This window comes from Uloborus diversus, chromosome 1 (assembly GCF_026930045.1).
Source record: "Uloborus diversus isolate 005 chromosome 1, Udiv.v.3.1, whole genome shotgun sequence".
Lineage (NCBI taxonomy): Eukaryota > Metazoa > Arthropoda > Arachnida > Araneae > Uloboridae > Uloborus > Uloborus diversus.
The window spans coordinates 168,159,347-168,180,591 of NC_072731.1; the positions used below are offsets into that span (position 1 = coordinate 168,159,347).

A 21,245-nucleotide genomic window follows, 5' to 3' on the forward strand; every position below is an offset into this window, starting at 1 on the left:
AAAACACGTTGTGTATCCACTGCTCAAAAGTAATCTTTCGCAAGCCCAGAAATCATGAATACCGTTAACTCAACCACAATTTGTACATAAATATCTTAAAACTTAAAGACAACAGTGCAAAAAAAACATATTTTTTTTTAGTTTGCGCACAGAACCAGCTTGTTTGAATAACATTGCAGGGGCGTAGTTGGGGGAAAATGTTTAAGTATCGAACCCACGACCTCCGGCGTTCAAAGCTAATCTTCTTACCTCAGAACTACGGAAGCCCATCAAGGAATGTTTTTTGATCAAAATAACACATGCTAGCGTATGAAACAATTTAATCGAAACAGAAAATATAAGATTAGTTCAGTTAAAAGCCCGTTTCAAAAAACTTGTTTACATATTAACTGAATATCAACACCAAGTTACGTTGCTTCTGATAGCAACAAGTATATTCGAAGAAAATTTTGACATACGTATATTGTCAGCTTGGAAAATCCATTTCGAATAAATGCGTGTACAAGGTTGAAAAAATAAAGAAATAAAAAGTTGCAAGTTAACCGTTTCAAATATTAAAGCAGTATGCTGAAATTACAAATTACAGACAAAGATATCAGAAAGGAAACTGACAATTGTTTGTGTAATGGAGGAAAAGTTAAGTAACCTTAACTGCATGAATTCTAATGGATAAAATGTTAATTTATTTATCTGAGAAAAGTACTTACTTCCGAACTTTAAAATTTATTCCATGAGGCGTCCGATTTTTTTCTTCGCATGCAGGTTGTTCGGTAGCGCAAATCGCTGACTCACTCAGCAGACACTCAGACACTTACAAGACTAATTATATATATATATTTTTAATTGCCTCTACATTCCGGTACGTTTAAAGGATGAGATAAATTCAAGAGTATTGTGTTCAAGAATGTGCATCCGAAGTTACATATTTCCTATTTCATCTATTTCAACCAGAGCAAGCAGCACTCTATTTGCTTGAAACTGCACTGCTTTCAAAGTTTCGCGCCAAGTTCAAAGATCGACGACTGGTGGCGTAACGAAGCGGGGGGGAGAGGAGTTGTCTGGCCTGTTATCACGTGGGTCTCGCTACAAGACGAAGGAAATCTTCAAAAATAACAAACGTTAGTCATAAGCTTTTACGTTGTTAAATCATATGAAATTTACTCTGGTGACCAAGGGCGCCCAAATGCAAAATTTTAAGGGGGGCTCAAAAATTTTCCTCATGGTTTAGCAGAATATTTTCCCCGTGGAAACCGATTTCAGTACAGGTTAGAGATATTAAAATTTGACATTTTTAATAACTTATTCATTAATGGCTGGAAAAGAAATTTTTATACATTTTTGCAGAGAAAAAAGCACTAAAAGCAAGGAAGTTCTCATTTCTAAGGGGGAGGGGCTTGATCCCCCTGCCCCCCTATATGGACGCCCTTGCTGGTCACATAAATTGACGTCAGATATCGATTCAGAAGAAAAAAAAAACTCGATTTTGGGAATCTCAAAATCTACACTTTCATCCTTTCTTTATTTTCACGATATCACGATATTCCAGACAGAAAAACAAAAAAATTATTTTCCATTAATTTTTTTTTTTACTTTGGTAATTGTGCCCCTTATATATTTAGGGCGATCGAGGAGAAGATGGACTACCTGGCTTAGATGGATTGCCTGGCATGAAAGGTGATGCTGGAGAATCGGGCATACCAGGACCCAGAGGATTACCGGGACCAGCAGGACCTCCAGGGGTAAGAAGTTTATGATTTAATTACAGAGAAAAAACAAATTATGAGTTCTCTAATATTGATAGATAATTCATCAGCATCTCTCGGGGAAAAAAATATTTAACTTGTTATTTCAAGACAATTTAATGAAGTTAAACTTTTAATTAAAATTATTTGAAACTACACTCAGCAAGAGTTTTAGACTATCAGATGTTAAGAGAATTATTATCTATGTTTAGTTCGATATAAAAAAAAATCAGAAATGAGATTTTAAGGGATATATGTTTAATGAAACCGTTTTCTGCACCATTGTTACTTTTTTCAATCCTGCTGAATTACTCTCAAGAAAATCGTGATAATGAATACTTCTGTATTCAATGAGAGACAAAAAGTGTTGCTTAACAATTTTCCTTTTCAGGGTATTGAAGGAAGAGCAGGGCCACCTGGTCCACCAGGACCAGCAGGTATAACAGGTCCACAAGGTTTCCCTGGAACGGATGGCCTCCCAGGTAATTTTCTCTTTTCAATTGCTGTAAACAGTTTTATCCATGAATAATAATTGTCTAAATTATTCTATGCTATCATCTACTAAAGAAAATATTTAGTGATGGATTTATTTAGAACTCTTGAAACTCCAAGCTAAACTAATGTGGTAGTTTGTTTCTAACCGAAGGTGAACACACACGCGCGCGCGTCACAATGCCGCTGCATGAATATAAGATTGGTACCTCTTCACCAAAGCAGATGAGAAAAGCTGTCAATCTAACAATATACGAGTGTTGACTGGATGGAGTAGTGATTAGGCGTTACCCTCGCACGTCTTTGATTGCGCGGTCTGAATCTGCGATCACAACGGTCAGCGGATGAATTTTCAACATGCATAAAATCGTCAGCGCCCATTCCTTGAGTACCTGCTTGACGCAGTCACTCTCGATCAAATTAAATTTCTAATGAAGTTTCACATGACCAGGTTTAGAGTAGATCTGGTGTCAATTGGGCGTCAAAATTATCTGTCACTGATTTTTGCACCTTAAAGATGGCACATAAAAGAATGAATGCTATATCGCTAGTCTCTTACTAATTTTACTCTATTCAGGATAATTTTTAATGTAAAAAACTAATTACGAGGCCCATCCTGAATCCTAAACTCAAACTGTTGTTCATTTCGGCAGGTGAAATTGGTCCTAGGGGGCCTCCTGGAGTCCCCGGAGGTCCTGGATTACCAGGGTTACCAGGAAGGGAAGGACCGCCCGGTCTGAAAGGTAGCAAAGGAGATTCTGGTCTTCCAGGACTAGAAGGGCTCCCTGGTGGCCCTGGTTTACCAGGTGCGCCAGGTCCTAAAGGCGAGCCTGGACCAAGAGGAACGCCTGGTATATCTATTCAGGGACCGAAGGGAATGGACGGCAGTCCGGGTCTGGACGGATTAACTGGTCAAAAAGGAGAACTTGGACCTAAAGGAGAGAGAGGTAATGGAAAATTGCTGTTTATTTAACATTTATTTTTAACGAGTTATTTTCTCACATAATTGGGTTACTCATTTTCATACAATATGTTTTTCTTTCTTGATTATCGCCAGTTTTCTACGCACATGCATTAAAATTTTTGCTATGATCATGCATTCTACTAGTTATGAACACAATTTATTCTCATTTTTACTTAGCCTAAAAGTAACATAAATGTCACAAAAACGGCATTTCTTACAATAATAAAATATTAATATAAAATTGTTCCGATTGGAATTCGCTGTATCGAAATGTTTAATTATAAAAATCTTTTATTAAAAGTAAAGAAACTAAAGTGTAATGAAAACTTTCCAAATTTTTATGAGTAGAAATCCATTTTACAACTTTTCTCAATGTTTGCAATTGTTTTTTTTTTTTTCTTTTTTTTTTAGCTAATGAGTTGGAGCCTTTTTTTTTTCGCACTTTAAGGCAAAATAATACAATTGTACTAATAACAATTTTATCTGCTTTTCTATTAATTTATTGTTGTGCGAACTAAGTTTAAGCATTCAAACTGTTCACTGCAGTTGCCCTAAAATTGCAAAAAAAAAAAAAGTTTATTTCTTTATTAAAAGAACAATTTTTGATTACTTGGTTCTATGCCTAGGTGCACCTGGTGATACTGTTGAAGGGATACCTGGCAATCCCGGTTACCCGGGCCCCAAAGGTGAACGAGGGTATTCTGGAATTCCTGGACGCCCAGGCTTATCAGGATTACCCGGTCCGAAAGGTAATGTCTAAATGGTTCTTTTTACTAAATACCAACTTGTTTTAAATGTCAAGAAAAACAATACAATGACAGAAAAAATAGGCATCTAAAACTTAAGAAAGAGCCATTACTTATTTAGTAAAAAATGGCTGATGACAGTATAATATGATAGCTTCTTATATAAATGCCAAAGTTAGTTACAAAAGAAATAAAGTAATTTATTGCAAAACATTTAACTCACTCTAATGCAATTGATAAACTGAATTATTCATGCTTTTGATGCTAAAAATAATTTCTGTTAATATAATGTAGTTTTTCAGCATAAAATGAACATTATCTGTCTGTCTTGCATAGGTGACAAAGGAGGCAGTTGCATAGCTTGTACATCTGGATCAAAAGGTGAAAAGGGTGAACGCGGTCTGGATGGGCTGCCAGGCTTACAGGGCCTTCGAGGAGAAACGGGGCTTCCAGGTTTACCAGGGGCCAAAGGTGATGACGGATTACCAGGACTACCTGGACCAATCGGTGACGAAGTAAGTTTGAAATACAGTAAAACAGTCCTCTAATGCGGACAGTAACGGGACAAAAATTTTTGTCCGCAACAGAGAGGTGTCCGCAGGACAGGGGTTTAATAATGTTATTTGTATTGAAATCGGGGAATTAAAAATTGGGGTGTCCGCATTTGAGGGGTGTCCGTTAGGAGGGGTTTTACTGTATTTGTAATTCTTGACTTAATTGACTGATAAAAAGATGCTCTTGTAAACTTTAAAAAAGGATGCTACTGCCACTAGTCAGCAGTCTATTTTCCAAGCCCTTTCTCCAGAATCAACCACGTTAGCAAACCTATCGCCAGAAACTGTACAGCCATAAACTTCTTCGATACCCCCTCCTCAGCTCCCAACTTGTTCGGCTCTTTCTTTACTTCAGATAGCCTCCAAAAATACAAGGAAGAAGCTGCCTTCTTAGCACCATTCTACAGACTTAACAATACCAGCAGTGCTGTTTTCAAAGCCAATGAATATTTCAACATTTATTCGACAGCCATGGACATCCTCGGAATTTTCTGTACAGCTCCTCACTTGATCATCTTCTTCAATTTGTATGACCAGCAGGTAAACAGCCAGAAAACAAAGAGGACGCTTTGTTGCCATATTTTTAGAAGTTCTGTCAAATGAACTCTTCAATAAAATTTAAAATGTTTATATATATATATATATATATATATATATATATATATATATATATATATATATATATATATATATAGAGAGAGAGAGAGAGAGAGAGAGAGAGAAAGGGTGATAGAGAAAAAAAAATAGAAATATAATTCTTAAAAACTAAAAAGGCAAGACAGGCTGAAAAGCAAAGTTGAACCAAACCCGAATATAGACAAATTTTCCTTCAATCAACTAAAAATAGTACTAACAGCTTTTGTTCTCTTTTAATAACAAAACGTGCAGTTTTCATTTTAACTATCTAGGGTCGACCAGGAATACCAGGACGAGATGGAGCTAAAGGACAACCTGGTCCACCAGCAGTAGTTCCTTCAGAGCTTCTAGTAGGAGAAAAAGGTATGTACGTATACATCAACCTACTCGAAAGTCGAAATTTTCGTTGAACCTGATTTGCATTCAATGAATGGTAACTGCAAATTTTAGTTGTTTGAATTTCTGTCTATTTTATGCGACAAGTATTTCATTTTCTTTATTGGTTCATTCTTGCTTCGCATGCGTATTTAAATTTTGCATGTAGTGTTTTTCTTCTCTTTTGATTTTCATTGCAATAATTGAGCATTGACGCGCTGTAAGATTTAAAGGTATGCAAGTAGTTTCCAGTAGAGCCTAATGTTCCTAGTAATGACAAGAGGTTGACAACTTTTCTGAAGCTAAACGGGTTTTTTTAATGAGTCAAAAGCTATTACATACATGTACGAGTACAACACCAATATTATACAAAAAATAATACAATGGTTATCTACTTTGAAACCTATTGGGTCAGGTGGGGTGTAATGGGTGTGTGGGGTGGAATGGGTAGTTTATTTATCTTTCGAGTTACAGAAAAGAAAAGTAATTTTCTAAAAAAAAAACACTTATGTTATTTACGATGGCTTAACTTCATTTTGATTCAAGAAAGAACTGAATGGAAACAGTCAGTTTAGTGGCAGCCTTCTTGTAATTTATACTGTAAAAATCAAAACTAACTGATATTGTTGAAACTTTGTTTTCAGGATTTTGTTTGTACTTAGATAGCATTCTATTGCTGTTATTTTCATTAAAGAAAGTCTCCTTTGTCAACTGAAAAAAACAGAAAAGAAAAATTCCATAGATTTTAAGAAACATGTTAAAATTTTTAAAGTTGGGTGAAATGAGTATAATATTAGGCTTAATGAATTAGGCTATCGAATTAACATTTTTTCTCATTAAAAGTTATTCTCTGAGGTAATTTGTTCACTTTATCAAAAGTTTTACATTCTGAAATCCTTATTGATATGGAGTTGCTTATAGTTGCACTAAATCTGGTTGGATGAAAGACACCATTCTTTAAAGAATGGTTCGAACTTTTCACAAGGCATCTGAAAAGACATGTTAGCCAAATAACCTATGAAACTGTAAAGCATGCTATCGATAGTGAAATTATCATTTGCCTACCACCTAATGCGAGTGCCATGCAACCACTAGACAACGCCAGAGCTGACTAAATAAACTGAAAACCAGTCTGATCAAACTCCCATTTCACTAAGCTTATGTTGAAATACAATAATGTTGTAAAAATTCTTTAGAAGTCTTTGATGGGAAATTTCTTCACCTTCCCCAATAAAGTGAAAATGGAGATTGAAGAACAGACCATCAAAACATAAGTCAGCCAATCCTCAATAATCATGGACATTATGCCTTTAATTGCAGTGAAATTACAGACTAATAGATTTTAACCCTTGTAATTATATATTTTTGTGAAAAAAATAAATAAATTCATGTTTTTTACCCTGAAATTTAATTTTAAACAATACTACCCATTTCACTCCACCCCATGGGGTGGAATGGGTATAAAAAAATACTTTGAAATAATAACTCTTTTACTAAATAATAAAATTATTTCAGTAATAATAACTATGGATATGTGAAGTATATTGTTGAAATGTAAAAACTCAGTTTTGGTTTTTTAATTGTTGGATATAAAATTTGAATAGTTTAATAATCATTTCGAAAATGCCTGTTTTTATACTCATTCCACCCCACCTGACCCTGTTTATTGTGTCTACAACTTATTTAGCGTAGTAACTAATTAAAATATGGATAATAATAAATGCCTAATTTCACTGGGTTACATAACTTTGTTTAAAAAAAATATTGAAACGCAAATATCTAGTATTTGAGAGTGTTATGGAATTGAGTAGAGACACAAAATCGTTTGAATTTGGTGAATATTCAAACGTTTCTAACCTTATGCTGTTTTCAAAGCTTTCACCCACTAAGCGTACTTCTTTTTTTATTATTATTATTATTATTGGTCAGATCCAAAAGTTGTTTGAATGCGCACGTTGATTCCTCTTTTTCTGTCATGCACAGAAGGTTGACGATGTCTCGATTTCATGATATAACAGTACACGCATGCAATCTTCGGTGAGTGCGCGGGATTATTATGATTTGTTTAGCAATGGCAATACTGTAGCTAATTTTTTAATACGATTGAACTACTTGAGCTACAAATATGACTCTACTTCTGGTTCAAACAAATAAAGCTGTTGTAAGATGTGTACATGTGATAGTTTTTATTGTCCACACCGGGACAAAACAACTTATAAAAAAGAAACAGCCAAAGAAATCCTTTGTAGCTAATTCAACGCCTTAAGTTTGTCTTGTCTTGAGCAATATTTATTGGTTTATATAAATTTAGATGATTTTTACGTACTTATACTTTCTTTTAGGGGAAAGAGGATTTACGGGTGCACCAGGACTTCCTGGTCTTCCGGGAAGAGATGGATTACCTGGAGCAGCTGGATTACCGGGACCACCAGGACCACCAGGATTAATTGGAGACAAGGTATTAAAACTTACGTTAGATTAGGTATCTCAATTTAAATTGACAGCAACTATGAAGCCTCTTTTGAGAGTTATTTCATCATGTATTGCTAGCTTGATTTTTTTTTTCTGAAGTTAAAATTTTCTACTTAAATACTTTCGTACAGTGTCTCACATTTAAAAAAAAAACTGTCACATATAATACAATTTATTTCGAAAATTCATGAAGCAAAGGATCCTCTTTCAACTGCTAAATTAATGAATTTGAACAATGAGTTTAACGAAGTGCAAAACAAACTTCTGCTCATAAGATACCTAAATTTCCTCTACTTTCACATGATTCTGGGAAATTCTTACATTTTCACAGGGACCACCAGGATTTCCTGGGGCTGCAGGCAGGCCAGGAAATCCAGGCTTTCCAGGACCCATTGGTCCAAAGGGTGAAAGAGGAATAGGATTGCCAGGACCTCCAGGAGAAAGGGGCGAGCGTGGAGATCCGGGACTACCAGGACTAGACGGACAACCAGGCGAACGAGGAGAACCAGGTACACTTAACAGTTTGACGCGAAAATCTAATCTTAAATGAGCTTGCGCTAAAAATGAACAATTACAAAGGAAATCGAAAAGCAGAATTACTTAAAAGATTGTAATTGTAAAAGACCACCAGTGCTTTAAAAGTGCACAGAATGCCAGTAAACTTTCATAATTTGTTTCAATTGTTACTGTTTTTGTAAAGATATGATTAATAGAATAAGATACATGTTTACATCACATTTGTTAACAGACTATATGACTCTTATTAGATAACATATTTTCAAACAGGAAGAACTAACTAAATATGAATATTTTTCCCCATAATTTCACTACGTTAAAAAGAAAGGAACAAAAAGCTATTTCTTTTTAAACACTAATAGACAATTTTAACTTTCAGTATAAATGAGTTAACCAATATTATGCAACATACTATAAACAAATTTTCTTCATGCAGGGCAACCACCACCAACAGATCTGAAGTTACCCCCGGGACCAAGAGGGCCACCTGGCCCACCAGGATATCCTGGAGAAAGAGGTGAATCTGGATTGCCTGGGCTGCCCGGAAAACCAGGATTGGACGGCTTTCCTGGTGTGAAAGGAGAATCTGGAGACAATGGTTTGCCTGGTCCTCCTGGACCAAGAGGTAATTAATTTGACCTGTACTGTTATTTTTTCAAGAAATGTGCTATTCAAAGTATTATAGATTGTATTTGCCTTAACATTGAGACGGTCTTCAACTTTTCGTCATACCCAACTTTAAGATAGTCATCAACCTCCAGATGGCCCTGAACTTTGAGGTCATCTGATAGTTGAAGGGACCTGAAACTTAAGGATATATATATATATATATATATATATATATATATATATATATATATATATATATATATATATATATATATATATATATATATATATACAGTCCAGTCACATTAATGATGTGACCATCTGTCAAAAGCCAGAATAACCACATTTCGCAGAGCGGACTGCTGCGAGAATTGCAGGAAGAGAGTCACTTAGGTCCCTGAAAGTGTTCTCTGAGATGTTGAGCCATGCCGACTCTAATGCCGTGGCCAGCTGCGCTAGATTACGCGGTTGAGGATCCATGACGCGAACAACTCGATGAGATGGTCCCACAGATGCTCGATTGGGTTTAAGTCAGGTGAGTTTGCTGGCCAGTGAAGGATGGTAAATTCACCCTGGTGCTCTTCGAACCACGCACGTACACTGGCAGCTGTATGGCACCTTGCATTGTCCTGCTGGAAGATACCATCATCCTGAGGAAAAACAATGCGCATGTAGGGGTGGACATGGTCCGAAAGGTCAGATGCGTACTTGTATTGATCAATCGTGCCTTCCACAATGATCAGTGAACCCAGAGAATGTCAGGAAAACATTCACTAGACCATAATGCTCCCGCCTCCAGCTTGGACCGTTCCGGCAATGGTTGTAGGTTTTCAGAGGTTTCACGCCTTATACGCCAACTTCCATCTGTCCGATGGAGCATAAAACGCGATTCATCTAAAAACGCTACCTCTCGCCACTCAGTGGACGTCCAGCTGCTGTAGTGGCGTGCAAATTCTAGCCTTCGTCGTCAATGAACAGCAGTCAGCATAGGTTCACGAACCAGGCGTCTGCTTTGGAGGCCAAGACGCAGCAATGTTAGCTGAATAGTAGTTTGGGAGACACTTTTGGGAGCCCCTTGGTTCATTTTGGTGGTCAGTTGCTCAACGGTAGCCCGTCTATCTGCCCGAACGCATCTCTGCAACCTTCGTTCGCCTCTGTCATCTATGGCCCGTGGTGCACCACATTTGCCACGTCGCTGATTTTGAACAGTCCCATTTTGCCATGCACGATACACTTTTACCACGGCGGCACGCGAACAGTTTACAAACTCAGCCGTTTCGGAAATGCTTCCACCCTTGGCCCGAAAGCCAATGATCATGCCCTTTTGGACGTCGGATAAATCGCTTCGTTTCTGCATTACGCCAACGATTGAAATGTTTTCCGAAGTCCTCACACACCCTTTATATACGCTCAACTGCACTGTGCTGCCACCTGCCTTCTGTGATTGGTTATTTAACTCTGACGTGGAAAGTACGTGGTGGTCACATTAATGTGACTGGACTGTGTGTGTATGCTAAACTTAAATAAAATTTTCATCGGAAATATAGTTTTTTTTTTTAGTATTATTTCTTCAAAGGCACTAGTATTTGTTAATTATTTCTTGTAAATAACTTAAAATTATGACAAAATATTTTTAATTTTTTACTTTTTTCATAATGCTTCTGATTTTAAATTATACTTTTTATCAAATAAATAAAATGAGCTTGAGGAAAATACCTATTTTATCTAAGGTATTTTTTTTTAATTTGCTAATTTTCAATAATCACAGGTAATATTTCCCAGGAAATAAACGTGAGTGTAAATTTTAAAATGAAACGATCAGAATAAAAAAGTGGAAAGTCATTGTTCACATTTGCTCTTTCTTAGGGACAGGTTCTTAAATACAGGATATATTGCATTCGCAAAAAGTGTTTCATTTAAATTTCAGCCTTAATTTCAATTTTACTCACCCTAGAAAGAATCTTGAGTGTTTTTTTCGGCCTCATCGTGCGTGTATATAACCCTAGATTTAATTATTCCGAATTTCTTGTGGCGTCTGAACGTACTTGCATATGCGTACACATCCCGCATAAGTTAAAAACAGTGTGTCATAGAAGGTAGAAATTTCGTTTGTAGAGTCTGTGTGAGGTCTAGTTGTGTACCTTGCCTTTTGGTTACATTCCGATGCTCCAAAAGAGGTCTTCACTTTTTTTTTTTGACAAATCAATGTTAATTTCAATGCACATCGAAGTAATGTCATAAATGGTGACCGTTTGGCGATACATCGTTATTTTATCTAGGTTTACCCGGTCCGAGAGGTGAAAAAGGTGAAACGGGGCCAATGGGTTTCCCTGGTGCAGTGGGTCCTGAAGGAGATGCTGGACTCCCTGGTTTTCCTGGATTAAAAGGTAAATATTCTCATATCGTTTTAGCAATATATAATAACAATGGCGTATATTTGAAAATTCTTAAAACTAAATTTCTACTCCATCCTTTATTTTTTCCTACGTTTTTGTGCTCACCGGTAGCAAATGCTATTTTGTCAGCGCATTACTACCATTGCAGTGTTACCACGGACAATTTAAAGTTACAAAAAAGAATAAGTTTCTACATAAGATGAGGAAAATTAACGTCCAGGGGTGCTAACCTAGTTTGACAACGTCGATGCTGCGTTACGACGCTAGATGTTTCTTCAGTAACATTTAGACATAAAGAGCAACATAATATCCCTTCTGAGTAAGCTGAATATATTAAACAAAATCATCCCTCTAAGGCCTATGGAGTTTTAAATTGTAGCTAGCTAAAACATAAAAATCTAAGCATTTTTTTTTCTTTTTGAAAAATTGGTTGTGTGCAACAATAATGATATATATATATATATATATATATATATATATATATATATATATATATATATATATATATATATATATATATATATATATATATATATATATATATATATATATATATATATATATATATATATATATATATATATATATATATATATATTAGGGTGTCCCAAAAAAATGAAAGTCGTTTTTTTAAAACGCATACCCTCTCATTTTTTTCCTTTTATATCAAAACCGTTGGAAAAAAAGTTTCATGCAATTTGAAGCACGGTAACCCGTGCCGACTTGGGCCTAAAGGCCTAAACGTGTAAATAGCACGTGTATTCATATAAGCAAGCTAATGCTGGCGACGCGATATTTTTCAAAGCTCAAAACAGCTGTAAATAGTGCACAGAAAACAAATGAAAACAGAAAAACATATGTTGGGGGGAGGGAGAGGGGCTTATCCGTAGTAATTTGCAAACCGTCAAACATGTCAGTACGAATACATTCCGGTCAGCGAGCGCAGTATAGTCAGTCCTTCCATAGGGAACGAAACATGGCAGTGGAATTGCAAAGTTTGAAAAAAGGGATATTTTTAATAGGAGTCGTAAAACAACAAACTACGGGCTTGAAACTTCCCTCTAACGGACAAGTTCTGTCGGTTTTGTTTTATAACATTCGAGAAGTAAATTTAACCATCAGTGAAAGTGCAAATATCGCTATTCGGGAATGCATCATCTTTTGGGAAAAGGCACGCGTTCCCACCAAAAAATAAATTGCTAAATTGTGTGAATAAACTTAAAAACCTGTATCAAATCTAGAGAGACTTACAAAAAAATGCAGAGAAACTGCAAGAAGTATTCAGGCAGCGCCAACAAGAATTTTCAAGTAGTTTAAACAATTGATTCAATATTGCACATGCTGATGCACTTCGGTTAATCAAAATAGAGGAAGATGGGACTGTTGCCTGCTTTGAGTGCTCAAAAATCAAAAGAAGATCGCTTATCTATAGTTATTTTATATGGATGTGACGGAACAACTCATTGCTGAGTCTAAACTGGATAATTCCACAGGAAAAGAACAAACAAAGGCTGTTTGAAAGGCAGTTTTAGATTGGAATCTCGAAGACAAAGTTAAGTTGTGATATTACAGCTTCCAGAACAGGTCCTTTAAGTGGTTCTTGCGCTATTCTTGAGCAAAAATTTGATAGAGAAATGCTTTCCTTTGCTTGCCGCCATCACATATATGAACTGATCTATCTCACTTAAATACAGTGCTATGGAGGAGCTGCGGAGTTGTTCCGAACTGTACCCTAACTTGGAAAATTTACTTGACTTTTACCGTGCTGAACTTACTAATATTACGCTCAGGGATGACTATCAAGAGTTGACAGAACTGCCTATCATATTTTTAGGTGGATATACCAGAAAATGAATTTAAAATAAGACCACCGGGAGTCATGCACAAAGCTCGATGGATGGCTCGAGCGATTTACTCCCTAAAACTATTATATTTAGTTCACAACTAAAATTAGATACGAAAGAAAATGAAGCATTGTTTGATGTCTGCTTTTTTGTAGTGACAGTATACGTGAAACCATGGCTTCAATGCATTTTGACAGTCAAAGCACCCAAAAAAGATTTGTGCTTTTTGATAAAAGTGTACGAAAATGTGGACCCAATTATCTCAAAAGCTGCTATACAAAAATTCATCCAGCTTTTATGGTATGGTCAATAATATTTCATTCCTTTATGTGAAAAAGACTGTCTCAAAGCTTAGTGCAGTAAACGATGCAGCTGAAAGAGCGGTAAAAATGATGCAGAACTTTCATCGTTTGCTAACAGATGATGAGGAACAAAAACAATTTGTTACGTTGTGTTCAAGACCAGAGGACGTTCTATTCTGACTGCAAAAAGCAAACATTGAATTAAAAATATGTACAGTAATGTTTCTTTTAGTCTAATATTGTTGTAAATATCTGCTTTAAATAAATTGATGTCGCGTGTAGTAATGAATTTTGCAGTTAGCAATTTTTCCACTGTAGTAGCCTTACAGGATTTTAGGTCCAACTTTGACCTCAAGTCGGCACGGGTTCCCGTTATTTAATTGCAATGGAACTTTTTTCTCATGTTTCTGAGGTGAAATGGAAAAAATTTGGAGGGTATGTGTATTCGATTCCACAAATTTTTTTTTCGCCATTATATCTTTCCAAATCAACACATTTAATACCATAAGATCCCCAATACGTAAAAACATGTGTAAAGCAAGCAACACTTAATAAAAGAGAAATCAGAGGAATAAAAAGAAGCTTTATTGAAAAAGTAGCTTGGAGCGCAATGCGACTGAAGGCCAAAACATCCCTGTGATGGGTGTCCAGCAAGAAACATCCGGTCTTTAGTAGGGGATATGATCTCCCCCGACTGCTAGGCAGGTTTCACAGCGTCAGCTCATGGTGAGAATGAGGGTGTCAATGAGTTGTTGAGGCATTGCTGCCCATTCGTCTTGCAGCGCCAATCGAAGCTCCCGAATCTGGTGGTAAAGTACGAGCTGCCAAGCGTCTGCCTAGAAAATCCCATACATGCTCAATGGGATTGAGATCCGAAGATCATGCCGGCCAATCCATACGTTCAATATCCTCACTCTCTAAGAGCTGTTCGGAAGCTACTGTGCGATGACATGGTGCATTGTCGTCCATGAAAAGGAACTGCGGACCCATAGTGCCTCTAAAAAGACGCACAAATGGAAGAAGAATCTCGTTACAATAACTGGTACCGTTGACTGAACCTGCGTCGAAGATGTGAAGGTCTGTACGACTACCAAGCATGATGCCTCCCCAAACGAGAACACCGCGACCTCCATACCTGTCCCTTTCAATGATGTTGTTCGCGGGATGATTGCGGCTTCTCCGCTCTATCCAGATGAGTATGCGATGAGAATCGCTACTCAGACTGAATCTGCTCTCATTTGTAAAGAGTACTCGTCCCCATTCATTGTCTCTCCAATTCCGGTGTTCCCGGCACCACAGAGAACGCCTTCTCCGATGGGCAGGCGTTAGAGGTACACACCGTATAGGGCGTCGTGCAAACAGACCACCACCGTGCAGTCTTCTGGCCACGGTAAAACGCGATATCGGTCGTCCAGTCGCCTGTGTCGTGTGTCTAGCGATTTCTCCCGCTGTCTGCCGCTTGTTTCTTCTGGCCTGTAAGACAATATACCAGTCATCTGCGGGTGTGGTTCCTCGTGGACGACCACTACTGAACCCCCGGATAGCTGTTCCTGTAGTTTAAAATTGTCTCTAAAGTCCTGAAACGATGCTGTGAGCAATTCCGAACTCTGCAGCCACACTTGTCACACTGCGGCCTTCCTCCAACTTCCCAATGATTCGACCTCGGGTAAAAGCATCCAGATGTCGTCTAACAGATTGATTATTCGCCATTTCTCGCTGAGGCAGCAACTCGGTGTGATTTTAACTGCTATACGGCGTGCAATCTCTTTGCCAGAAATACTAATCTTACACCGACAACATGCTTTATACTACTCAGACACTCCCCCATTTGACTGTATACTTTACATATTTTTATTATTTACTTCAGGTACGAAAGGTGAACAAGGATTACCAGGAATAGGACGGCCTGGTCCCCCTGGCATTCCAGGACTGCCAGGTGCTAAAGGTGATCCAGGTTACCCAGGTCCTCCCGGCTTGCAAGGTCTGTAATTTTCTGTTTGTTGACCCTTAAGTAGGATCATTTGCAAATAAATGTCAAGATTCTGAATTTTTGTTGGAAATTTCATTGTTCAAAAGATGGGGTGAAGATTTATCATCTGAGTAATTTTAAAAGATAAGTTTAGTTTAAAAAGTGCTTATTTATTTTTCAATATTATTCAAACGCATGTTCAACATTATTTTCTCATTGCTTTTGCTTTGAAATATTGTTTAACTTCAATCAACACAAGTTTGGTTGAAGAAATGAAAAAATATACTCCAAAAGGTTAGCGATATTTCTAAACTAAAACACCATGAATGTCATATAATGTAAGAGACGTCCTTTGAAAATCCTTGAATTTTATCCATCCTCACTGAAGATGCATTAAGTATTAGGTTCTTCACAAAAACGTGTAAAAGGTGACTATTTTTCGAGAAAGCACTGCGGGATTGAAGAGCAATGCTATTTTGTGACCTATTTGTACGCTAAAAACAAGTTATTAAGCACAAATCATCCTTGGTCAAGTCATCATGAGTGCAATTTTTTAGGTGAACGTGGATTGCCGGGATTTCCAGGAATCAAAGGCGAAGTGGGCAATCCTGGTTTGGCTGGATTCCCAGGATTAAGAGGAGCAAAGGGTGAACCAGCAAGAGAAGGTCTTCCGGGTCCACCAGGACTACCAGGAGACCGAGGATTCGACGGCTTAAAAGGTAAGTTAAATAACTAAATCATAAATGCATTTTTTATTCCCAATAACATATTGCCATTTGAGACAATTTTTAGGAGGATTAATGTCACACTTTCATAAATCATTATTTGAAGCTTGGTTAACTCTACTTAAAAAGAAAGACGACTGCAATATTACCTTGTAAAATTCATTACATCGCGTAATCTTTGTATTTTAAAACTCTTTAGGTACTCAAGGACAGAAAGGGGATCCTGGATTTCCGGGGATTTCTGGTCTCCCTGGAGAGAAAGGTGATCCAGGTTTACCAGGGTTGAATGGATTGCCAGGGTTTGATGGACCACCAGGATCTCCTGGAATACCAGGACGTGATGGGTTTGAAGGGCTTCCTGGACTTCCAGGTAATATACAGATAACGTTGAAATTGATAGTACAGAGTTTTGTAGAACATGTACAGAAACATCAAATTTAAGGAAGCAATCTTAGAAACTAAAGTGATATCTTAAGAAAGTGTTTCGCTTCTTGCAGGTACGAAAGGAGAAAGAGGAATTGCCGGTTTCCCAGGAGCTCCCGGACCACCGGGATTGGATGGTTTGAATGGTATCATGGGTGAGAAAGGCGATAGAGGCCTACCTGGATTATCAGGACCAAATGGCTTCCCGGGAACGGCAGGTCTTAAGGGTGAGCCAGGACTACCGGGATTCCCAGGAGCAAGAGGACCACCTGGAGACGCTGCTGCTAAAGGAGAAAAAGGAGAGCCTGGGTTCCCAGGATTAGTAGGACCACCAGGAAGTCAAGGCCCGCCAGGTTAATGCCAAGTTTGTTATGCTCTTGGTAATTTCTCAGCATTTAAAAAGCATGTTCCAACAAAATTTCCTTGAGGACCAGACGAAAATTTTGCTCCCAGCTTAACCAGGCTGTTCGAAACGTGAGATAAATTAAAACAGCGATTTGAAAACTAAGACTTTTTCTTTTTCTGCCTAAACATTGATGATGCTAAATGATATCTGAATTGTAAAGTTTTAAACAAAATGTATTAATAAACTTCAAACTTCTAAACTAGAATCTACTGACTTCTAGTTCAAAGGTACAGTCATGACAAGAGAAAACTCCTAACTACTCGTCTGTTATGCAAACTATGGATGAAGTTTCAATCGACATGGATTTAAAAAAAATTTTTAAATGTTTTGAATGAAAATTTGATAAGGAGCTATGCACAAAGTAAAATTAACACTAAATTTGAGTTTTTGAAAAAAAAGCCCTATTTTTTACTAACATTATTAAATATTTAAAAAGAAAAGAAATCTAAATACAGTAAAACCTCTCTGAGCTGCCACCCCTCTGTTCCGTGAAAATGTGGTCGCATAGAGGGGTTTGACGCGCTTAAGGGTTTTCATTATTGAACTCCAACTGCACTATTAACAATATAATTCAACACTTTAAAATGATTTTTTAAGAAAATAAATATTTTTTTATTCCATAATTTCTCCTGTGCAGGCAAAAATTATTCAATTTGTGTTTGTTTCTAGTTTTACGGAAACTACTCTTTTTCTTTTCAAATTTATTTTAACCATATTAAAGCAAATTCCGAATTGAGTCATCAGCTATGGCTGACGAATTAGTGATGATGTCAAATTACCTCCAGCATTTACTGTGTTGAAAACTTTTATATTATACTACTTATTGGTAACTTTTGTTTATTGCAACAAATATTAAAAGATTCACCATCTAAATTCAAAATGCCACCTAAAAGTCTTTTTTTTTCAATCATCAATCAATGAATGAAACAATTGTCAAAATTTAAATATTTTCCCAAAAACTAAAATTATGGTGTTCCATCTAAGGAATAATATCAGTCCTCCTAGATTACCAAAAGCAGCCAAGAGGAGAAACGATAGTTCCCACCTACACGTACCTATTTCTCGAAATGCCCTGCCCTCCCCCCCCCCATACACAGTAAAACGTTGCACCGCAAAAACACATAGAGGACTCCTGGCAGCTCTTTTAACAAAACTGTACAGGTAAAAAAAACAAAATGAAAGAGTAGACGCCAGTCTATTTCGAAGCCCAGAATGGCGACTACACCTGACGCTCAGAGGGGTTTGAGTGGCCGCTCGTAAGGGCTGATTTAACATTATGCGAATAGGCCAAAAAATTCGTGGGAAACTGGCTGTTAATGGGGGTGGCCGCTTCGAGAGGTTTCACTGTACCTAATTTGATAGCATTGCAACGGCAGAACAAAAAATATCAACCAAATACTCAGGGTCTGTCAACATGTATACATTCAAGGTCAAAGCTTACGAAGCAATGAAAAACAATCTAGCAAAGCATTAAGATGTTTTCAAAGGCTACCCGTTACAACCGTTAGTCAAATATTCAGTTGCAATTATGGGGGGTTTCATTTTACAAACTGGAAAATAATTCTTACTGTTACAGACTTGGGGGAAAAAAGAAGTGAAACTCTCTCCCATTTTGCTAAAATAATTTCTTCTACGATCGGCAGCTTCTTGTTTGAAAGTTTTCTAAAGTTTGTTATCCAACTTGACAAAATTTCCAAATGAAATCAAGTTTGGAAGCTAAGATTACAGTCTACTTTGTCATCTAATTCTAGTTAGGTTCATTTGATTGATTTTAGTACGTTTAATTTGCTTAAGTCGAGTCAAAAAAATGAATGGAAAATTAGAAATACTTAAGTTTTTTAAATCATTTTTGCATTATTTATAAATAGTGATTAATATATAATAAGTTCAGATTATGCGGTATGTCAGTACTTCCTCAGACACTGATAGCATTTAATAGAAGCATTAAAAAAATTCCTGTGCAATGATGCAATCTTCCTGTTATCCGGCCTAATTTGTCAAAAAGGTGCCGAATATTTCACGTCATATAATATACCATGCTGTATTTTAATGGAATATTCTTTCCCATTAAAATATGTATAGTATGGTTTTATATCAGTTTTTTTTTTTTTTTTTCAAATTAATAATTTTATGATGCGTATTTTTAAAAAATAAAATTACATTTTTGAGACCATAGACGACAATATATTTGTTTTTGGTTTGGTTCATACTCTGATATAAAAAAATCTTGGTCTCACACAAGGTACTTCAGATATTATACTCAAAAATACCAAAACACTTTTTAATCATTAATATTTTTTAATTTTTTCAGTTTAATTTTGAAACATAGGCTGAATCAAATAGAGCAAAATTCAAAACATTGAAAATTTTTAAGTTGATGTTCATTTTGATATAAAGACGACCCTTAACAAAATGTTAGTAATGGAATTTCATAGAGTTACATTATTCTTAAAATATCGACTCATTTCATGTGTCTCTAAGAGTAAACAATTCTCCAATATGAAAGAGTGTTTATTTTTTTTCCCCCATCAGTACTTTGGAAGAGTTTGCCTATGCATCTTGAATGAATGGATCATATTCACATTTTGATACATTTATGCAGGTCTTGACGGATTACCAGGATTGAAAGGAGACGCGGGTCTTCCTGGAAGAGGTTTACCAGGACTACCAGGTACACCCGGGGAGAGAGGAATCGAAGGACAACCAGGACCTCCTGGTTTCCCTGGCGCTAAAGGTTCAGACGGGCTACCAGGATTTATTGGCAACAAAGGAGAGCCCGTAAGTATGAGATGGTTAAGAAAATAAATTTCTTGGAAGCTGCAAGAGGAATTATGTGGATTTATATTTTATGCTTCTTTATGAATGCTCATGTTTATTGAAAAATGAAATTCAACTTGGATTCAGAGCAGACAAAGAATGAATTACTATGACTTATGTTCAAATACTGCTGACACTGAAAAGTTCTCATTAATTATGATTTCAAAAGTTAAAAAGCTTCCATTATTTAGAAAAGCAATAACCATTGTTGTTGATCCATAATGGATACCTTTTTTTTATCCTTTACTTAGAACATAAACGTTAGATTCAGATGCGTTTGAATATTAACTTATGAAATTGTTGGTGCCAAAAGTTAAAAAAAATTAGAGCTCGTTTCAGTTGAAGATAAAACACTTTTAATAATTGCTAACCGCACTTTTCAGCTAAAGAAGTTGTTGGGATACATTTCTTCATTTCCTATCTTATTACTATTGTTGCTGTGAAATTCTACTAGGATGACTTGAAATAACACACCGAATTCACAAAGACTAAGAGAAACAGAGGGAACTGCATCAATGTGATGAGCATCATCAAAGTTTCGAATCCGAGTTTATTTTTGCCCTATGGAAAAATGTCTTTTTAAAGGACTTCTGTGAGATACTACTTTTTATTTAGGATTTAGGAGAACACTAGAAGAAACTCGAAGAGGTTTGTTGAATGCTATATTTTTGTCTCAATAATCAATTCACACAGACCATAAATTTTAGCTTTATATTTTTTCAGACGCTTCACAGATAAAACGGTATTCATGTATTATTCCGTAAATAATCTAGTTAATAGCGGGAAATGGATCCTTCTCCTTGATTATTCTTTGAAAATGTTGTAAAATAACCTTTTTAAGACGTATATGAGAGATGCTTTATGTGAGATTTATTTGTGGAGATGTGAACAAAAGGGGATCTGTTCAATTGGCAGTTTTTATTTCCAGCATAAAATATAATAGAGCAAGAGCCCGTGAGCGCTAGACCTATACGTCGGCCCAAAATTTTTCTGCATGAGCACATTATAGCAGTTAAGAAAGGTTTGCTGTTATTTAAGCCGAGTCGCGCTGGCTTTAGTAGGAAACAGGTAGCTAAAGGTGCGTCAAAAACTAACATCATTGAGTCATTCAACATCAAGTGACCTCGTCGTCTCCTCTCCACACGATCATCTCCGATTCAAACGAAATTTTATAGAGGTGTAGACACGCCTTTGAAACTAACCTATACAAGTTTTCAGCTTCCAAGACCTAAATCCTGAGGATCTAGGATCAATAAT

General features: G+C 36.6%; 1 protein-coding gene across 1 annotated transcript in view; it reads left to right on the forward strand.

The window, feature by feature from the left end:
• LOC129233442 (collagen alpha-2(IV) chain-like) overlaps positions 1–21,245 on the forward strand; it is a 148,589-nt gene that overhangs the window by 105,118 nt on the left and 22,226 nt on the right. Inside the window, exons 15-29 of the mRNA XM_054867471.1 lie at positions 1,620–1,739; positions 2,134–2,224; positions 2,888–3,181; positions 3,825–3,947; positions 4,281–4,459; positions 5,407–5,497; positions 7,852–7,967; positions 8,313–8,490; positions 8,934–9,122; positions 11,386–11,493; positions 15,516–15,629; positions 16,175–16,336; positions 16,542–16,712; positions 16,840–17,118; positions 19,774–19,949. Coding sequence (XP_054723446.1) covers positions 1,620–1,739; positions 2,134–2,224; positions 2,888–3,181; positions 3,825–3,947; positions 4,281–4,459; positions 5,407–5,497; positions 7,852–7,967; positions 8,313–8,490; positions 8,934–9,122; positions 11,386–11,493; positions 15,516–15,629; positions 16,175–16,336; positions 16,542–16,712; positions 16,840–17,118; positions 19,774–19,949 — 2,391 coding nt within the window. The remainder of the gene's footprint in view (positions 1–1,619; positions 1,740–2,133; positions 2,225–2,887; positions 3,182–3,824; positions 3,948–4,280; positions 4,460–5,406; positions 5,498–7,851; positions 7,968–8,312; positions 8,491–8,933; positions 9,123–11,385; positions 11,494–15,515; positions 15,630–16,174; positions 16,337–16,541; positions 16,713–16,839; positions 17,119–19,773; positions 19,950–21,245) is intronic.